General features: G+C 39.4%; 2 protein-coding genes across 3 annotated transcripts; one reads left to right on the top strand and one right to left on the bottom strand.

The window, feature by feature from the left end:
* Positions 1-2566: 2566 nt before the first annotated feature.
* On the bottom strand, positions 2567-5707 carry zgc:153913 (carboxypeptidase N subunit 2). Of its 2 annotated transcripts, none has more exons than XM_067452297.1 (2): positions 5482-5707; positions 2567-4511 (listed from the first exon to the last, which is right to left on the bottom strand). In XM_067452297.1, the coding sequence occupies exons 1-2, from the start codon at positions 5588-5590 to the stop codon at positions 2998-3000; spliced, it is 1623 nt and encodes a 540-aa protein (XP_067308398.1). In that variant the 5' UTR covers positions 5591-5707; the 3' UTR covers positions 2567-2997. The 2 variants fall into 2 exon arrangements, with proteins under 2 accessions (XP_067308398.1, XP_067308397.1); XM_067452296.1 differs by having other exon boundaries at positions 2567-4514; positions 5482-5706.
* Positions 5708-6726: 1019 nt separating this feature from the next.
* On the top strand, positions 6727-10250 carry cldn1 (claudin 1). The gene is made up of 4 exons (XM_067453225.1): positions 6727-7075; positions 9272-9436; positions 9546-9630; positions 9914-10250. Exons 1-4 carry the CDS (start codon positions 6853-6855, stop codon positions 10071-10073), a joined length of 633 nt encoding a protein of 210 aa, XP_067309326.1. The 5' UTR covers positions 6727-6852; the 3' UTR covers positions 10074-10250.
* Positions 10251-13841: the final 3591 nt, after the last annotated feature.

The following is a 13841-nucleotide window of genomic DNA, read 5'->3' as shown; positions in this document are numbered from 1 at the left end:
ATAACTTATTCAGCCTGCATATAAATCTCCTTTACGAAGCTCATACCCTGACTTGAATAAAGGCACTCTCCATGGACCCGCAATAGGTTGCGAATTCCAGCACTACACAATTGTGGGCAACAGATAAATAATGAGGGACACCTACAGACAATCTATCGCTACTGCCAGTACTTCAAACTTGTACTAAAGAGGCCTATTGAAGTACCCATCCAAAGAGGAGCATATATCCCTACTTCAAACCACAACAAGTCGGGGAGGCAGGTAAGTGAAATAGAAGGGATGATTGCGGATTTCTCACTATAATTCTGTTTACCTTGCATAAACCCTAAGGAGGTACCTATCTAGAGGGAAGGAATGAGGTCTGCTTGAAACTCCAATTAATAATTGTCCCAAACAGTAAATATTAGGGGTTGCATCATTCCACCGTGACCACTCATCTAGATACAGTTTGCAAGATACCCCATAGGTATACTGGACAAATATCATCTTAAAGGGGGGGTGAAATGCTGCTGCTGTTTCTCCTGTTCAGTTTATTTCATCCTCCGGATCTGATTCTGGATCATATATGTGTTGGTTGAATCTGATTGATAGCCATGGTTTATTAGGGTAACGTTTTCTTTTCCATGCGTGACGAGGTCAGCTTTAAGAAGCTCTTGTGCAGTAGCTCCGCTTGTCATTCTTTAGCTCCGCCCACACGATACGCCTACAGCCTATCTTTCTTTTATAAATATAATACAACTAAAGACTTTTCGGAGATATGAAGGATGCAGTACGTTTCATCCCCCCTTTACACAAAAAATGCCAAAACCTCCTGTTGTTAATAAGGTAAGTGGAACCAGAGGAGGTCGCATTCTCTCATCACGATTATCCTCCTTAAACAGTTTCCACATCAGATGGTGGGTTGCTTTATTTGGTCACAACAAGTGCCACTTTACATCATCAGGCCAGTTGATCCTGATTTAAACGCTTAACAACCTCTTTTCACCAAGCATCCTCCCCAGAGGAGGGTGATCTGTTTCTCTTATTTTCTCACCAGTCTTGTTTCCCAGACCGATTTTTATCTCTAAGGTCTTGTCTCATCCTTTGCATTGTACCACATCTGCCCCTACTCTGTGGAGGGGGGCACAATTGTCCACGTTTGCCTTCTCACCCTGTCTTGATTTCCATCAATGTGTCAGGAGCATTGGAGGTTCTAGAAAGCGAACTGGACTGGTGTGGGATGTATCTCCTGTACGCCACCCACACCTTCAAATCTCTGAGCTTCCCCACGATGGAGGTGCTAGAGTCCAGAAGGTGAAATCAGAGGATCAAGAAGGAAAATAGGTCGGCAGAGCCAGTAAGAGAGGACAAAGAAAGCGAAATCCCTTTCTCAAATTCCTCTCCAAGCTCGACCAGCAAGCCCTACTATCAGAACCGCTACATTGCCTCAGCAGCAGCAGGACATGAATCACGGGGTGCAGATGCTTGCACCTCCTCGTTCAAAAGAGGGCCAAGCATAAGCAGAGCTTCTTGAGTGCATCACAGTGAGCACATATGGCCCCCTTGAGGGCTAAATGTGCTGCTCTCAAGCAGACAATGCAAAAATCGTGGGTGTCCTCAGGTATCATAAAACGAGGACACAGAGACATGTACTTTCTAAAATAAATTCTGCTTGCTATATTTTCATCTTCTTTTCCATGTGCTTCAAACAAACGGCTCCTGAAGACAAAAGAGTTGATGACATGTAACTCAGACACCCTTTTATACTCACAGGTGGCATCTGCCAATGAATACTGATGTGTTTTTACACATGACACCGGTTACAACGATGCTGTTCTCCATAGCACCAACATCAAGATGCAGTGTTTCTCATCAAAAGGGAATCTATTCTAGTATAGCCCAAAAGTTCCAGTTGCACATTATTATTTATGGCTTTAAAAACAGTAACATGATATTTGATTTTGGATTATATTGGTATTGGATATTTTGTTTTAACAGTTTGGCTTTTTGAAACTGGATGAGTCTCATGACTGTTCTTTGACCCGCACAGGACCAGTTCATCCACCTCTCTTATCACATACCTCATTGATTCAACTCCACTGTCATGAGTCTGGCTTACGCTTGGGTTAGTTATTAACATTCGCCACTGGAGATAATCAGCTCTACATCAAAGCATTCTGGGACACTGTTGGAATAGATGGGCAAAAAACGACTGTTTGCCACTGGTGCAGAACACTTAAAGCGAAAAGCTGATACGTTATTTACCATTAAAGTTCATAGTAGCACTTTGACCATGTAACTGTATCATATTTGATATGCAAATTTCTAAGGCAAATTTCTAAATTTCCAACATGATTAAAACTTTGCTGACAAAATCTACTACATGCCTTCTGTCATCCTGTCATCTCATTGATGGTTTAGGCTTTTTTAGAAAGTAAAACGCCTTTTGGAATAATGGAATACATTTTTTTGAATAAAAGGCCTTCAGGCCTTCAGCTCATGGTTCAGCTCGTCTTTTGCTGTGAATTTTTATCAAAAATGTAAGATTAACTTTCATATTGTTATTTCAAGAAGAACACTTACTGGACAGAAGCAACTGAGGTTTACTTGATTATCCATAAATCATTTTATAAAAAATGGAGGAAGGTTTGTTTGTTAATTTCTCAATTATCATTGTATTGCATTCCATTAAAATGTTTTAAAACTACAGAGCTTTGATCAAAAAACTAAGCATTTAAATATCATCTTAATAAGACATTATTGGTAAATAGAGTGACAACCAATATTTATATGAATTAAAGAAACCTAAAAAAAAACATGCAAATATTTATTAAAAAAATATCTTGTCTAAAGGTTTTTAACTTTTTTTTAAAATGTGATTTTTCTAACTATCCTATCATATGTCAGGCTTTACAGGGACAAGCTCTTGTAACCCTAAATGTAAAATTTTTGCTCATTTCTTTTCTGAGAGTGTATGATGGTTGTTTCTATGCAGTATTTGCTGTTAAATGAGAGCAGCTAAGTCCCACTGGAGCATCCGGCAGGTGCTGGCCACTCTTTGCTTACGACTCTTTCCGATTCACTTCCATCCACAAATTCAAAAAGAGCCTGAAACTTCACACTGGTGCATTTAGTAAGCTTGCACTGAATGGTTGCCATGCCTTTGATATCTCGGAGAGAGCAGTGAATGTCATCATTGCCATCAAGTGGGATCTCTGTAATGTTTGTGTCGGAGGAGCTTTGAAACTCAAAGCTGGAGTTTTCCACACAGGCGAGCCGCTCCTTGTCCACGGACACCAGGCTGTGTCCTCGAATAAACTCTGGAGCTTGACAGTAAAGCTGCGCCACGTCCTCCACATTCCTTTGGTTGTTCCTTATCCAGTCAGAGAGGTACTGTATCCCACAGTCACAGCGCCAGGGGTTCCCGTGGAGCTGAACGATGCACTGGAAGTCCAGCTCATCGAAGAAGCCGCGGGGGATGCTCCGTAGGCTGTTCATGGACAGGTGCAGCTGCTCCATGTCGTGCTGATCCTTCAGCAGATCCTCTTCCAGAGAGCTCAGGTTGTTCTTCTGCAGATGGAGGGCTTTTACACTGAACAGTCCTTTGAAGAGGGTGCCAGGCAGCGTCGTAATCCGGTTCTCGGACAGATCCAGCTTTTTCAGAGAGATGAGGTTCTGAAAGAGATCAGTAGGGACCTCGGAGAGCTGATTCTGGGACAAGTCCAGATAGGTAACGTGATGCAGTTTGTGAAAGATAGTGGAATGAAGCTGTGTCAGCATGTTCTTCTTGAGGATCAGCTTCCGCAGGCTGGACGGAAACACATTGGTGCTCAGGTTGCTTATGTGATTGCTGCGGAGGTTCAGCTCCTCCAGGTTATCCAGGTGGGCAAAGATCCCGGCCGGAAGCTCCGGGATCTTGTTAGACTGCAGCGAGAGTGCTCGCAGGCGAGAGTTGTTCTGGAAAACATCTGCAGAGACCGAGCTGATCTGGTTGAAGGAAAGGTCCAGCTCCTGCAGTTTGTGGAGATGACGGAAGAGATGACCGTGCAGACAAAACAAGTTGTTCCCCTTCAACTGCAGCATCTCCAGTTTCTGCAAAGAGTCAAAAATGCCAACATCCAGAGCGCTGATCTTGTTGTTGTTTAACAGCAGTCTCGTAAGGTTGGTCAGCGAGCCGAATGTCTGCACTTCAAATATCAACCAGTAAGAGTTTCCACTGATTTCAAGCTCCCGAAGCTCAAGCAGCCGGTCGAAGGCATCATGTGAGACTGTTTTTACAAGGCCATTCAGGATGACAAGTTTTGTGAGCCTGAGATTTTCTCTAAAGGAACGGCTGTCCAGATGCGTGACGCCTGACGCCACTACAATCAGCTCTCTGACCTGTGCTGAAATGTTAACAGGTAGAGCTTTCATGGCCTCGTCTGCGCAGATGACTTTGGCAGCCGAGAAGCACTGGCACAGCTCAGGACAGCCGTCACTGCAGTGAAGCTGAATCAGGACGAGCAGAAGCACAGCCCAGTATTTGCTCATGACTTCTAGGGAAAAAAAGCCACAGTTCGGTTTCAGTCACTGCGTCTCTTCGAATTTGGGGTGCATTCACATCCAAAATAATAGTTATTTTCTCTCATGAAGTTTTAAGAGTTTTTAAAATACATGAGGTTCAAAGATATTGTCAGCATTTGCTTGAAAATTGAGAAGAAAAAATGCATGTACATGTGCTCTAACGTACATAGGTCTTGTTGATTGAGAGCAGACGTTTTTGGTTTTGCTAACACTTTACAGTACATTTGACAAACATTTGTTCCCTTGGAAATCAGATCCATTATTTTGAAATTATTAGTCACAAGTTGTATTTGATAATATTATTCAATGGACCTGAGCTAATATGAACTACCAACAAGCAGAGGTATTTTTATTAACTAACATTAACAATGATTAATAAATACTGTAACAGATGCATTGTTTATTGTTAGTTGATATAATGTAATAACTAAAGTTATGGTAGGTTATTATAAAGTATGTAAACATTGAATTCACAACAGTTTATTTATGAATTGACATGAAACTAGATTAATAAAAGCTGTAAAATAATGTTCATTGTTCATTTCAGTCTTGTTGTTAAGAGCTCACATATCAGCTTATTTATTTCAATGAAAAGTATTGTTTACACTTTATTTTAAGGTGCCATTGTTACAGTGTAATTATACATTATACTGAGTAATATTAAATAACTACATGTACTTAATATAAGGTTAGGGCAAGATTAGGTTAGGGTAGGATTATGGTTTGGTTGAGGGTTAGTTGCATGTAATTATGCATACTTTACTGTTATTATGGTAAATAAATTTAATATATGGAACAAGGACACTGCAAAACAAAGTGTTACCAAACTATTTATATGAATATTTTCCAGAAGGAACATTTACATTTGCTCATAAAATTGCTCAGGGGACTACAAATAAAAATATCAATAAAGTGTATCAATACAGTTTAGTCACCTACCGCTATTGCACACATCCAGCTCCAGGAGAAATGAGCAACATCTGTGGTTTTCAGATGAACTCACTGTCTGAGGAAACTGACTGTGATTGGTCAGGGCGATCTGTGGCATCAGTTGTTTGATCAGTTTCACCCTCAAACTGCTGTAACACAGTGAGTGCAGGCATTTGGTGCAGTGCTGATCAGATTAATATTCATTTAGTTCAAGGTTAAAAATGGATTCTCACAAATCCAATGATGACGTGCTGTTAAAACTACAGGATAGAAGGAGGGTTTCATTAGAAGTATTTGTGAAGAGACGTATTGATACAGAGAGTTGAGCAACACCAGAGCTGTATGTTTTGGTTTATTTACTTTTCTCTGGTAAACAGTGTTCATCTGAATTCAGATGGATTCACTGTTCACCATAGAAAAGAAAAGAAATCAACATAATTTACAGATTCAATCATATCACATTTTCACCTGCCCCCTTCTATTAGTTTGTGAAAGTTTAAAGTCCCAGGGAACCAGAAGTAGCAAAGTGATTTTTCTACAGTGCTGTGACACAGTTCCAAGTGAAACGGAATATTGAATAGAGGGCAGGGGTTTACCTCAGCGCTCCTCCTGTCCAGCTCGCGCTCATAACAGTATGAGGGCAGTGTTAAGCATTTTCAAACTCAAAGTGCCTTCATCTGAGAACAAACGCAGTTTCCCGACCGGAATTATTGTTTAAGACCTGTAATGTGCTAACAAAGTAAATAGGGTCAAATTTTGATTTCACTTTGACTTTAATGTGAAGTTGACAGGCCCCTCATCATGTCAACAGTGGTTCACATCAATATCAGTATAATCGGATTTATTCAATTTCATGGGACACATAATAAAGTTTTTTTGACTGGTTTTGCCATCAGTCTTGTCATTTTATCAGTCTCTCATCATTATTATTTTTTTATACAAATGTTCTCCTTAAGTTGTAAAAAACTTTTTAGCCAAACCCATTAAAAGACCCATTAAATTAGGTTGAGTCAGCAACAGTAAATACTATTTTTGACTAAATTTACCAGTTAGATGGATTTCTGTCAGTGTACCTACGATTTAATTTTATTTTTGCATATAATTATTCGTTAATATAAGTCGTGTTGTTGTTGTTGTTGTTTTATTATCATTAGGTTTTAAGCTATTGGTGACAGTAGAGTTTTTGTGAAGTTGTGTGAAGCTGTCAGCCGCGAGCGGTAGGAGGCGCGTGCGGATCTTCAGGTGGGGCTTCGGAGCTCGTGAAGATGATAATGATGATGATGCTCGAGGAGTTTCATTTAAGTGTCAGCAGCACCGCAAGCGGTTCTTAGCTCACCTTACTCACTCCAGCGGTCTTTAACTCAGTGCTTAAGCGCACAAATGGCCAACGCGGGTCTACAGCTCCTCGGCTACGTTTTGGCTTTTCTGGCTCTCTTGGGTCTCATCGCATCTACAGCCATGGCCGAGTGGAAGATATCATCATACGCCGGAGACAACATCATCACAGCCCAGGCCATGTACGAGGGGCTCTGGCAGGCCTGCGTGTCCCAGAGCACCGGGCAGCTCCAGTGTAAAGTGTTTGACTCCTTACTGCAGCTAACAGGTACGAGCGCGTTTACTGACCTGATCTGTGTGTGCCCGCTTATTCCTGCGCATGTCCAGACAAGTCAGAAAAATACCGCGAATTCTTCAGCAGATATGTAGTACGATCACTATAAAACACCGGAATGTATGGGCTTAAGACTTTGATCTTGATCTGAGATATTGTTCAATGTAAGAAGAAAAGAAAAAGAAAAAGAAAGAAATAAAGAAAAGCAGACCTCAAGGTTATGAACAACCGTTCTTCCAGGAACGTTGATAGAACGTTCGTTCAGTTATCTGGTCTTTAATAATTCTCTCAAAATGTTAGGATAAAACAAAACAAAAACAAAAACACTTTTCTGAAAAATAAATAAATAAATGTTACATGTTTGAGATCGAGAACATTCAAAAGTAACGTTCCCATATGTGTTTGAATGATAAAATGGAATGTTCCCTTAACATTAACATTACCAAGAAAAACTATTTAAAGCATTTATAAACTAGACATTTTGAACGCCCTTACGAAAAAGAAGTTTATTCAAGTGTTCTATTAGTATACTTCTTCTAAACTACAAATAAAAAAGCATACTTTTAGTCTACTTTTATATACTTTATATACTTCTCAGAAATATACTTTATGTACTTCTTCTCAAAAATATACTTACAATCACACTTATCTTGACTTCTAACAGAAAAGTCTAAGTTTATTTGCCTTATGCGTGTACTCAATCTTTTGATCGAGATATGCTTGAAATTATAATTGAGTATTCAACGTATACTTGGCTTATATAATTGTTTAATTGTTAGATTGAGTAACATATTAAATATATATTTTTAATTGTTTACATAGTTTTCCAGCAATCCATGTTTTTACTGTTATAATGGTAGGGGCACTATGACACAACTTCTAGCACAGATTCTCCAGATCAAAATACAGGAGAAGAAGAAGCTGAAACGAGTGATAGAAGATTGCTCACAAATGTGACATAATGTAATAATCAAACATTTAACAGCGTGTAAATCAAAACTCCCTAATGTTACCAAATGAAATGATCAGCACCACCAGTTGAATAAATTGAAAACAGTCACATGATCAGTGACTAATTTTCTTACAAAGTAACTGTGAAATGAAAATGGACAGATCTTACTTTTTATGGAATATTGTCATATATTTTTGGGGTTTTGATGCGATGCGATGGGATATAATGCAATGGGATGTGATGCAATGTAATGCGATGGGATGTGATGTGATGCAATGTGATGTAATGACGGGATGCGATGTGATGGGATGCGATGTGATGGCATGGAATGTGATGAAATGGGATGGAATGTGATGAAATGGGATGGAATGGGATGAAATGGGATGGGATGGGATGGATGGGATGGGATGTGTTGCGATGGGATGTGATGGGATGCGATAGGATGTGATGCGATGGGATGGGATGTGATGCGATGCAATAGGATAGGATGCAAAGGGATGCAATGTAATGGGATGGGATGTGATGTAATGGGATACAATAGGATGGGATGGAATACGATGGAATGTGATGCTATGTCATGCGATGTGATGGGATGCTATGTCATGTAATGGGATGTGATGTGATGGGATGGGATGGGATGGGATGGGATGGGATGTGATGCGATGGGATGTGATGCGATTGGATGTGATGCGATGCGATGGATTTGATGTAATGTGATGTGATGCGATGGATTTGATGTGATGTGATGTGATGCGATGGGATGTAATGGGATAAAATAGGATGTGATGTGATTTGATGTGATGTGATGTGATTGGATGGGATGGGATGGGATGCGATGGATGTGATGTGTTGTGATGTGATGCGATGGGATGTAATGGGATTAAATAGGATGTGATGTGATGGGATGGGATGGGATGGGATGCGATGGATTTGATGTGATGTGATGTGATGTGATGTGATGTAATGGGATAAAATAGGATGTGATGTGATGTGATGTGATTTGATGTGATGTGATTGGATGGGATGGGATGGGATGCGATGGATGTTATGTAATGCGATTGAATGGGATGCAATGTGATGGAATGTGATGCAATGCAAAGGGATGCGATGGGAGGGGTTGCGATGGGATGCAATGCGATTGGATGGGAGGGATGTGATGGGATGCTATTCGATGATGGGATGGGAGGGGATGGAACGGGATGCGATGTGATGTGATGCATCTCTCGGTTCTCTCTCAGGGGAAGTTCAGGGCGCTCGCGCTCTTATGATCATCGGCGCCTTCCTGTGTGGCATTGGCCTGTTGGTCGGCGCCATAGGCATGAAGTGCACAACCTGCCTATCTGACAACAAAGAGCTGAAGAACAAGGTGGCCATGGCTGGAGGCATCCTCTTCATCATTGCAGATATGTTGCTATTCACTTGTATTCATTACAGAACGAGGTCAACATTATGAAAGTATTAAAACAGGAACAGAGCAGCATGTTTATGTCAAATCTCTTCTTATTTCTACAAGGGTTTCTGCTCTTATTGCCACAAGCTGGTACGGAGAAAACATAAGACGAAAGTTCTTCGATCCATTCACTCCAACAAATTCGAGGTAAGTGTCAGGAGTCCACGACAGGCTTCAAATGACACTTTGGACCAGCTTAATTTATTACAACCAAATGTATACGTTTTTCTCACATTATAGTTATGGTTTGGTTCGAACCATATAGTTAGTTTGATCCATTATAGTGCATAATGTTACTGATAAAGTGAATTGTGTCTTGAACAAGCCTGAACCATGGTGAAGTCATATGATGCGTTCAGCTCTAAATGTTCATGGAACCTGTGCTGTGTTCAGTGGTCAGTTGCTGATGTTGTTACTTGTGTACTCACAGGTATGAGTTTGGCAAGGCTTTGTTTGTGGGCTGGGGAGCGTCGGCACTGGCCATCATCGGTGGCAGCATGCTTTGCTGTAACTGTCCGAGCAAAGCTGCTGGGAAATCATACCCGCCTCCTTCACGCACAGTAGGGCGGCCAGGAACGGACCACGTGTGAATCCACGGGAACAGCAGTCATATGATCACACCTCTGTCTGCCAGTGGTGCCAATCAGTTTCTGTCTGCACTTGCATTACTGTATGTGTTGTAATACTAAAACTTCTCATGAGGTTTCAAAAGACTTAAATCAATGTGTTGTTCATCAATACTCAATAAAATATTTTAATAAAATGCATTTTCTGCACTAATATTAATTAACTATTCATTATTCAGATTATTCTTACCTTAAAGCTGAAGTGCATAATTTCATTTCCACTAGTGTCACCAGAGCTAAAATAATGGACACACCCCTGTCTGCAGTTGGTCAGTAAAAAAGATAGCTCCGCCCCAATCCCTCAGTCAGTAGCTCTGTCTCCATCAAAAGTTGAGAATTAAACGTGTGTTAAATTGTAATATGGCATAAAACATTTGTGAATAAAGCACAGTTTCCAAATTCATCACTTCCTATGAAACTGCCGCAAAAGACTAGTAATAAAAATGTATGCTTCTGCAATCAGGCTCTTTTCCCTCCATCATAAATGAGCTGAGATGTATAAAGTACTAGAGACCAAGACTTGAGTAAAAGAACAAGTGCTCTATCAAAAAAGTGACTTGAGTAGAAGTTGAAGTCCTCTTTAAGCACCACACTTAAGTAGAAGTACAAAAGTATTCAACATTTTTGTACTTAAGTATTGCAGTTTATTTAAACATTAACTACTCAAGTACTGAAAGTAAAAGTACAAGTATTGTGCTATGTAGTTATTAAAGAAAGAATTCAAAAGTTTGAACATCATATTTCATTACCAAAAAGTTTATTTTGATTTCTAGTATAATTTTCAACCATATACAATTGAATATAATTTATAGCTAGCTAACAACAACTCAGTTTGCACCTGTTTTCACCTCACTCCAGTCTAAACTTAAACTAGGCTAAATTATTTTTTAAGGTAATTTTCTACACATGTACTGTAATGTATAATACTGTAGTTCATTAAGATTAAATCTTACTAACCACTCTTACTAAATATATATATATATATATATATATATATATATATATATATATATATATATATATATATATATATATATATAAGCACACTTATATATATATATATATATATATATATATATATATATATATATATATATAAGCACACTTATATTCTTATTTCAAGAGGTGTTCTGAGTAAATTATTTGTGACACATTACAATATGGTTTGATTAGTTACCATTACATTAGTTACCATTACATTACATTAGTAACTTTTTTCAGTCATGTCATCCTTTGAAATTGTTTTAAATTTTGTGGTACCCCCTCGCATACGTTACACTAGAGGTGTAACATAGCAGATTGCTCATGGTTCGGTTTGTATCATGGCTTTAGTTTCACATTTTCAGTACAGTTCGGTATTTGCGATGAATGTTCAGGGAAAAAAGGACTACTGTCAAATAAAAATAAAGAAAATAAGAACAAATAACTTAAATACAAGCAGCAGCACAAATAAATACTATTGAGCAAAGATAGCAGACTAATAAAATAAACAATGCTTTTCAGTTTTTTTCAGGTAGGTATAACATTAGTTTTTAGGTAGAGAAATTGAATAAAGTAATAAAATGTAAAATAAATATTTAACTGTTGAAATTAAAGATTAATCATTATTAAACTTACAAAAGCTATTCAATCAAGAGCAGTGAGAGATGTTCTTATCTTTTGTTTGACATTAAAGGTCCCATTCTTCGCATGTTTTCGAAGCTTTGATTATGTTTACAGTGTGCAATATAACATGAGTTCATGTTTCGCGTGTAAAAAACAGTATTTTTCACACAATTTACTTATCTGTACAGCGCTGTTTCCTCTGTCCTAAAAACAGCCTGATGATTTCCTTGCTCTATGAAGTCCCTCCTTCAGAAACACGTAACGAGTTCTGATTGGGCCAGTGCTTCCCGTGTTGTGATTGGACAGCAGCCTTAGCACACTTTGCCCGGAAAGGTCCCGCCTCTTACCATAACGGGGAGATGCAAGCGCTGAATGCGCGCTCTTCTCCACGTGGGAGAGCAACAAGACCACGCCCCCTATTTTGCGTGTACTTGTGGGCAGAGGGTTGGTCAACAAACGGTTCTAGTGACGTCATTCCTGAAGGAAGTGCAGGGGTGTAGTCCAAACCGGCCGTTCGCTGTAGGCTTTGAAAGGGAACTTCTATTAAATAAAATATCTCGCTTGGCATTGAACTTTGAGCTTTATAATTTTACAGGTATTATTTATGCTCTAACAGCAACATTTCACGCTAACTAAAGTTTGAAAGATGGAATCGCGAAGAACGGGACCTTTAAACAGACAGCAGTAAAGGTTACTGCCCCTTTAAGACCCAGTGCAAGGATAGTCGTCGTTTTTCTCAACTGTATAAAGTTATCTTAAGCCATACAGACTATGTCTGCTTGGATACTTATCAATTGGACTGGTTGATATACTTTCTGTGTGAGTTTGTCCGTTCAAGTGCAACAGTTGAAAGAGAACTAAATATTTGCGCGCTGTGAGACGTGGCCGGGACATGTGAGATGCTCCTGGAGGGAATTTAACCAAATCATTCTTATGCCAGATTTTGTTCAGAACCATCAAACCAACATTTAAGATGCTGCGATTGGTCCATTGGTCCACTGGTTAGGCCAGTTATCCAATCACAAGTCACATTTAAGCGCATGTCTTATTGGATAAAAAATTATCCACCTGAATTGAGCGCATGGTTTTTATGCCTAACTTTTATGTGATATCCTAAAATATATGGATTGAAACACAGCTAGTGTCAAGTAAAGTCTTTGACTTTGACGTTATCAAACTTTATTTATATAGTGCTTTTACAATGACGATTGTTTCAAAGCAGCTTCACAGCGTTAAATCTGCAGTAGGTAACTTTTGTAAAAATTATTTTTTTACATATTTGTTAAACCTGTCATTATGTCCTGACAGTAGCATATGAGACAGCTAATCTGTGAAAAAATCAAGCTCCCCTGGCTCCTCCCAGTGGTCCCATTGCCATTTGCAGAAATACACCGCTCCCGGTAAGGAACAACCAATCAAAGCCAGGAGGAGTGTCTTAGCAGTGTCAATCAAGCTCGCCGATGATCACACCCCTCTCTCATGCACAGCGGGTGTACAGGCGTTCAAATTCAAGATCACTGGTGTGCCGCAGCTTTGCTTATGGTGGACAAACAATCCCAACTGCCAATTCCTCAAGTGGCACTCTCATAAAAAAAAAAAAAACTGGAAAAACACAGATGACGATGATAAAAAAGACAAAAAGAAATAATTAGATAGAGCCCAAAATAAAACAAAGGTACGGTAAATATCGGAGCAGCTTTTCCAAGGTGGAGGGAGCTGACTTAACTTGCGTGCACTAAAGGATTAAAAACTGATGCAGAGTTAGCCACATTTCTGTTTGACAAGTAAGTATCCCTGTTTGATTTGTTTTATTTTTTAAGAACTAAGTTATTATCTGAGCTCCTCGAAGTCGCTGTGGGTGTGATTTCCTCCTCGGAGCCCATTGACTCAGTGCCAAAACTCTAGCCGCATATCATACAGTAAAAATGTCACACACTGTGCAAAGCAACTATTGAAACCTACTAATTCACTGGCATGTCATGTTGTTGAATTAATGTAGTAGTAAATTAGCCTAGAAATCTAGACGCACCTTAGCGGCAGCAAATCTAATCTGCCCGTGAGTGTCGTCTAGCAACTCTCAATACCCTTCTGAGCTGTAAACGCCAAACTCTTGACGGTCCAATCACA

This window comes from Pseudorasbora parva, chromosome 9 (assembly GCF_024679245.1).
Source record: "Pseudorasbora parva isolate DD20220531a chromosome 9, ASM2467924v1, whole genome shotgun sequence".
In the NCBI taxonomy this organism is placed as follows: domain Eukaryota; kingdom Metazoa; phylum Chordata; class Actinopteri; order Cypriniformes; family Gobionidae; genus Pseudorasbora; species Pseudorasbora parva.
The sequence above is the reverse complement of the archived record's forward strand: the minus strand, read 5'-3'. Positions and strand labels throughout refer to the sequence as shown.

Bases quoted from the DNA above. Each gene is read 5' to 3' on its own strand.
- zgc:153913 (XM_067452296.1), bottom strand. From the start codon at position 5,590: ATGCCACAGATCGCCCTGACCAATCACAGTCAGTTTCCTCAGACAGTG. The intron at 4,515-5,481 runs GTAGGTGACTAA...TTTTTTCCCTAG, and splicing joins GCTGGATGTGTGCAATAGCG to AAGTCATGAGCAAATACTGG.
- cldn1 (XM_067453225.1), top strand. From the start codon at position 6,853: ATGGCCAACGCGGGTCTACAGCTCCTCGGCTACGTTTTGGCTTTTCTG. The intron at 7,076-9,271 runs GTACGAGCGCGT...GTTCTCTCTCAG, and splicing joins CTCCTTACTGCAGCTAACAG to GGGAAGTTCAGGGCGCTCGC. The intron at 9,631-9,913 runs GTAAGTGTCAGG...GTGTACTCACAG, and splicing joins TTCACTCCAACAAATTCGAG to GTATGAGTTTGGCAAGGCTT.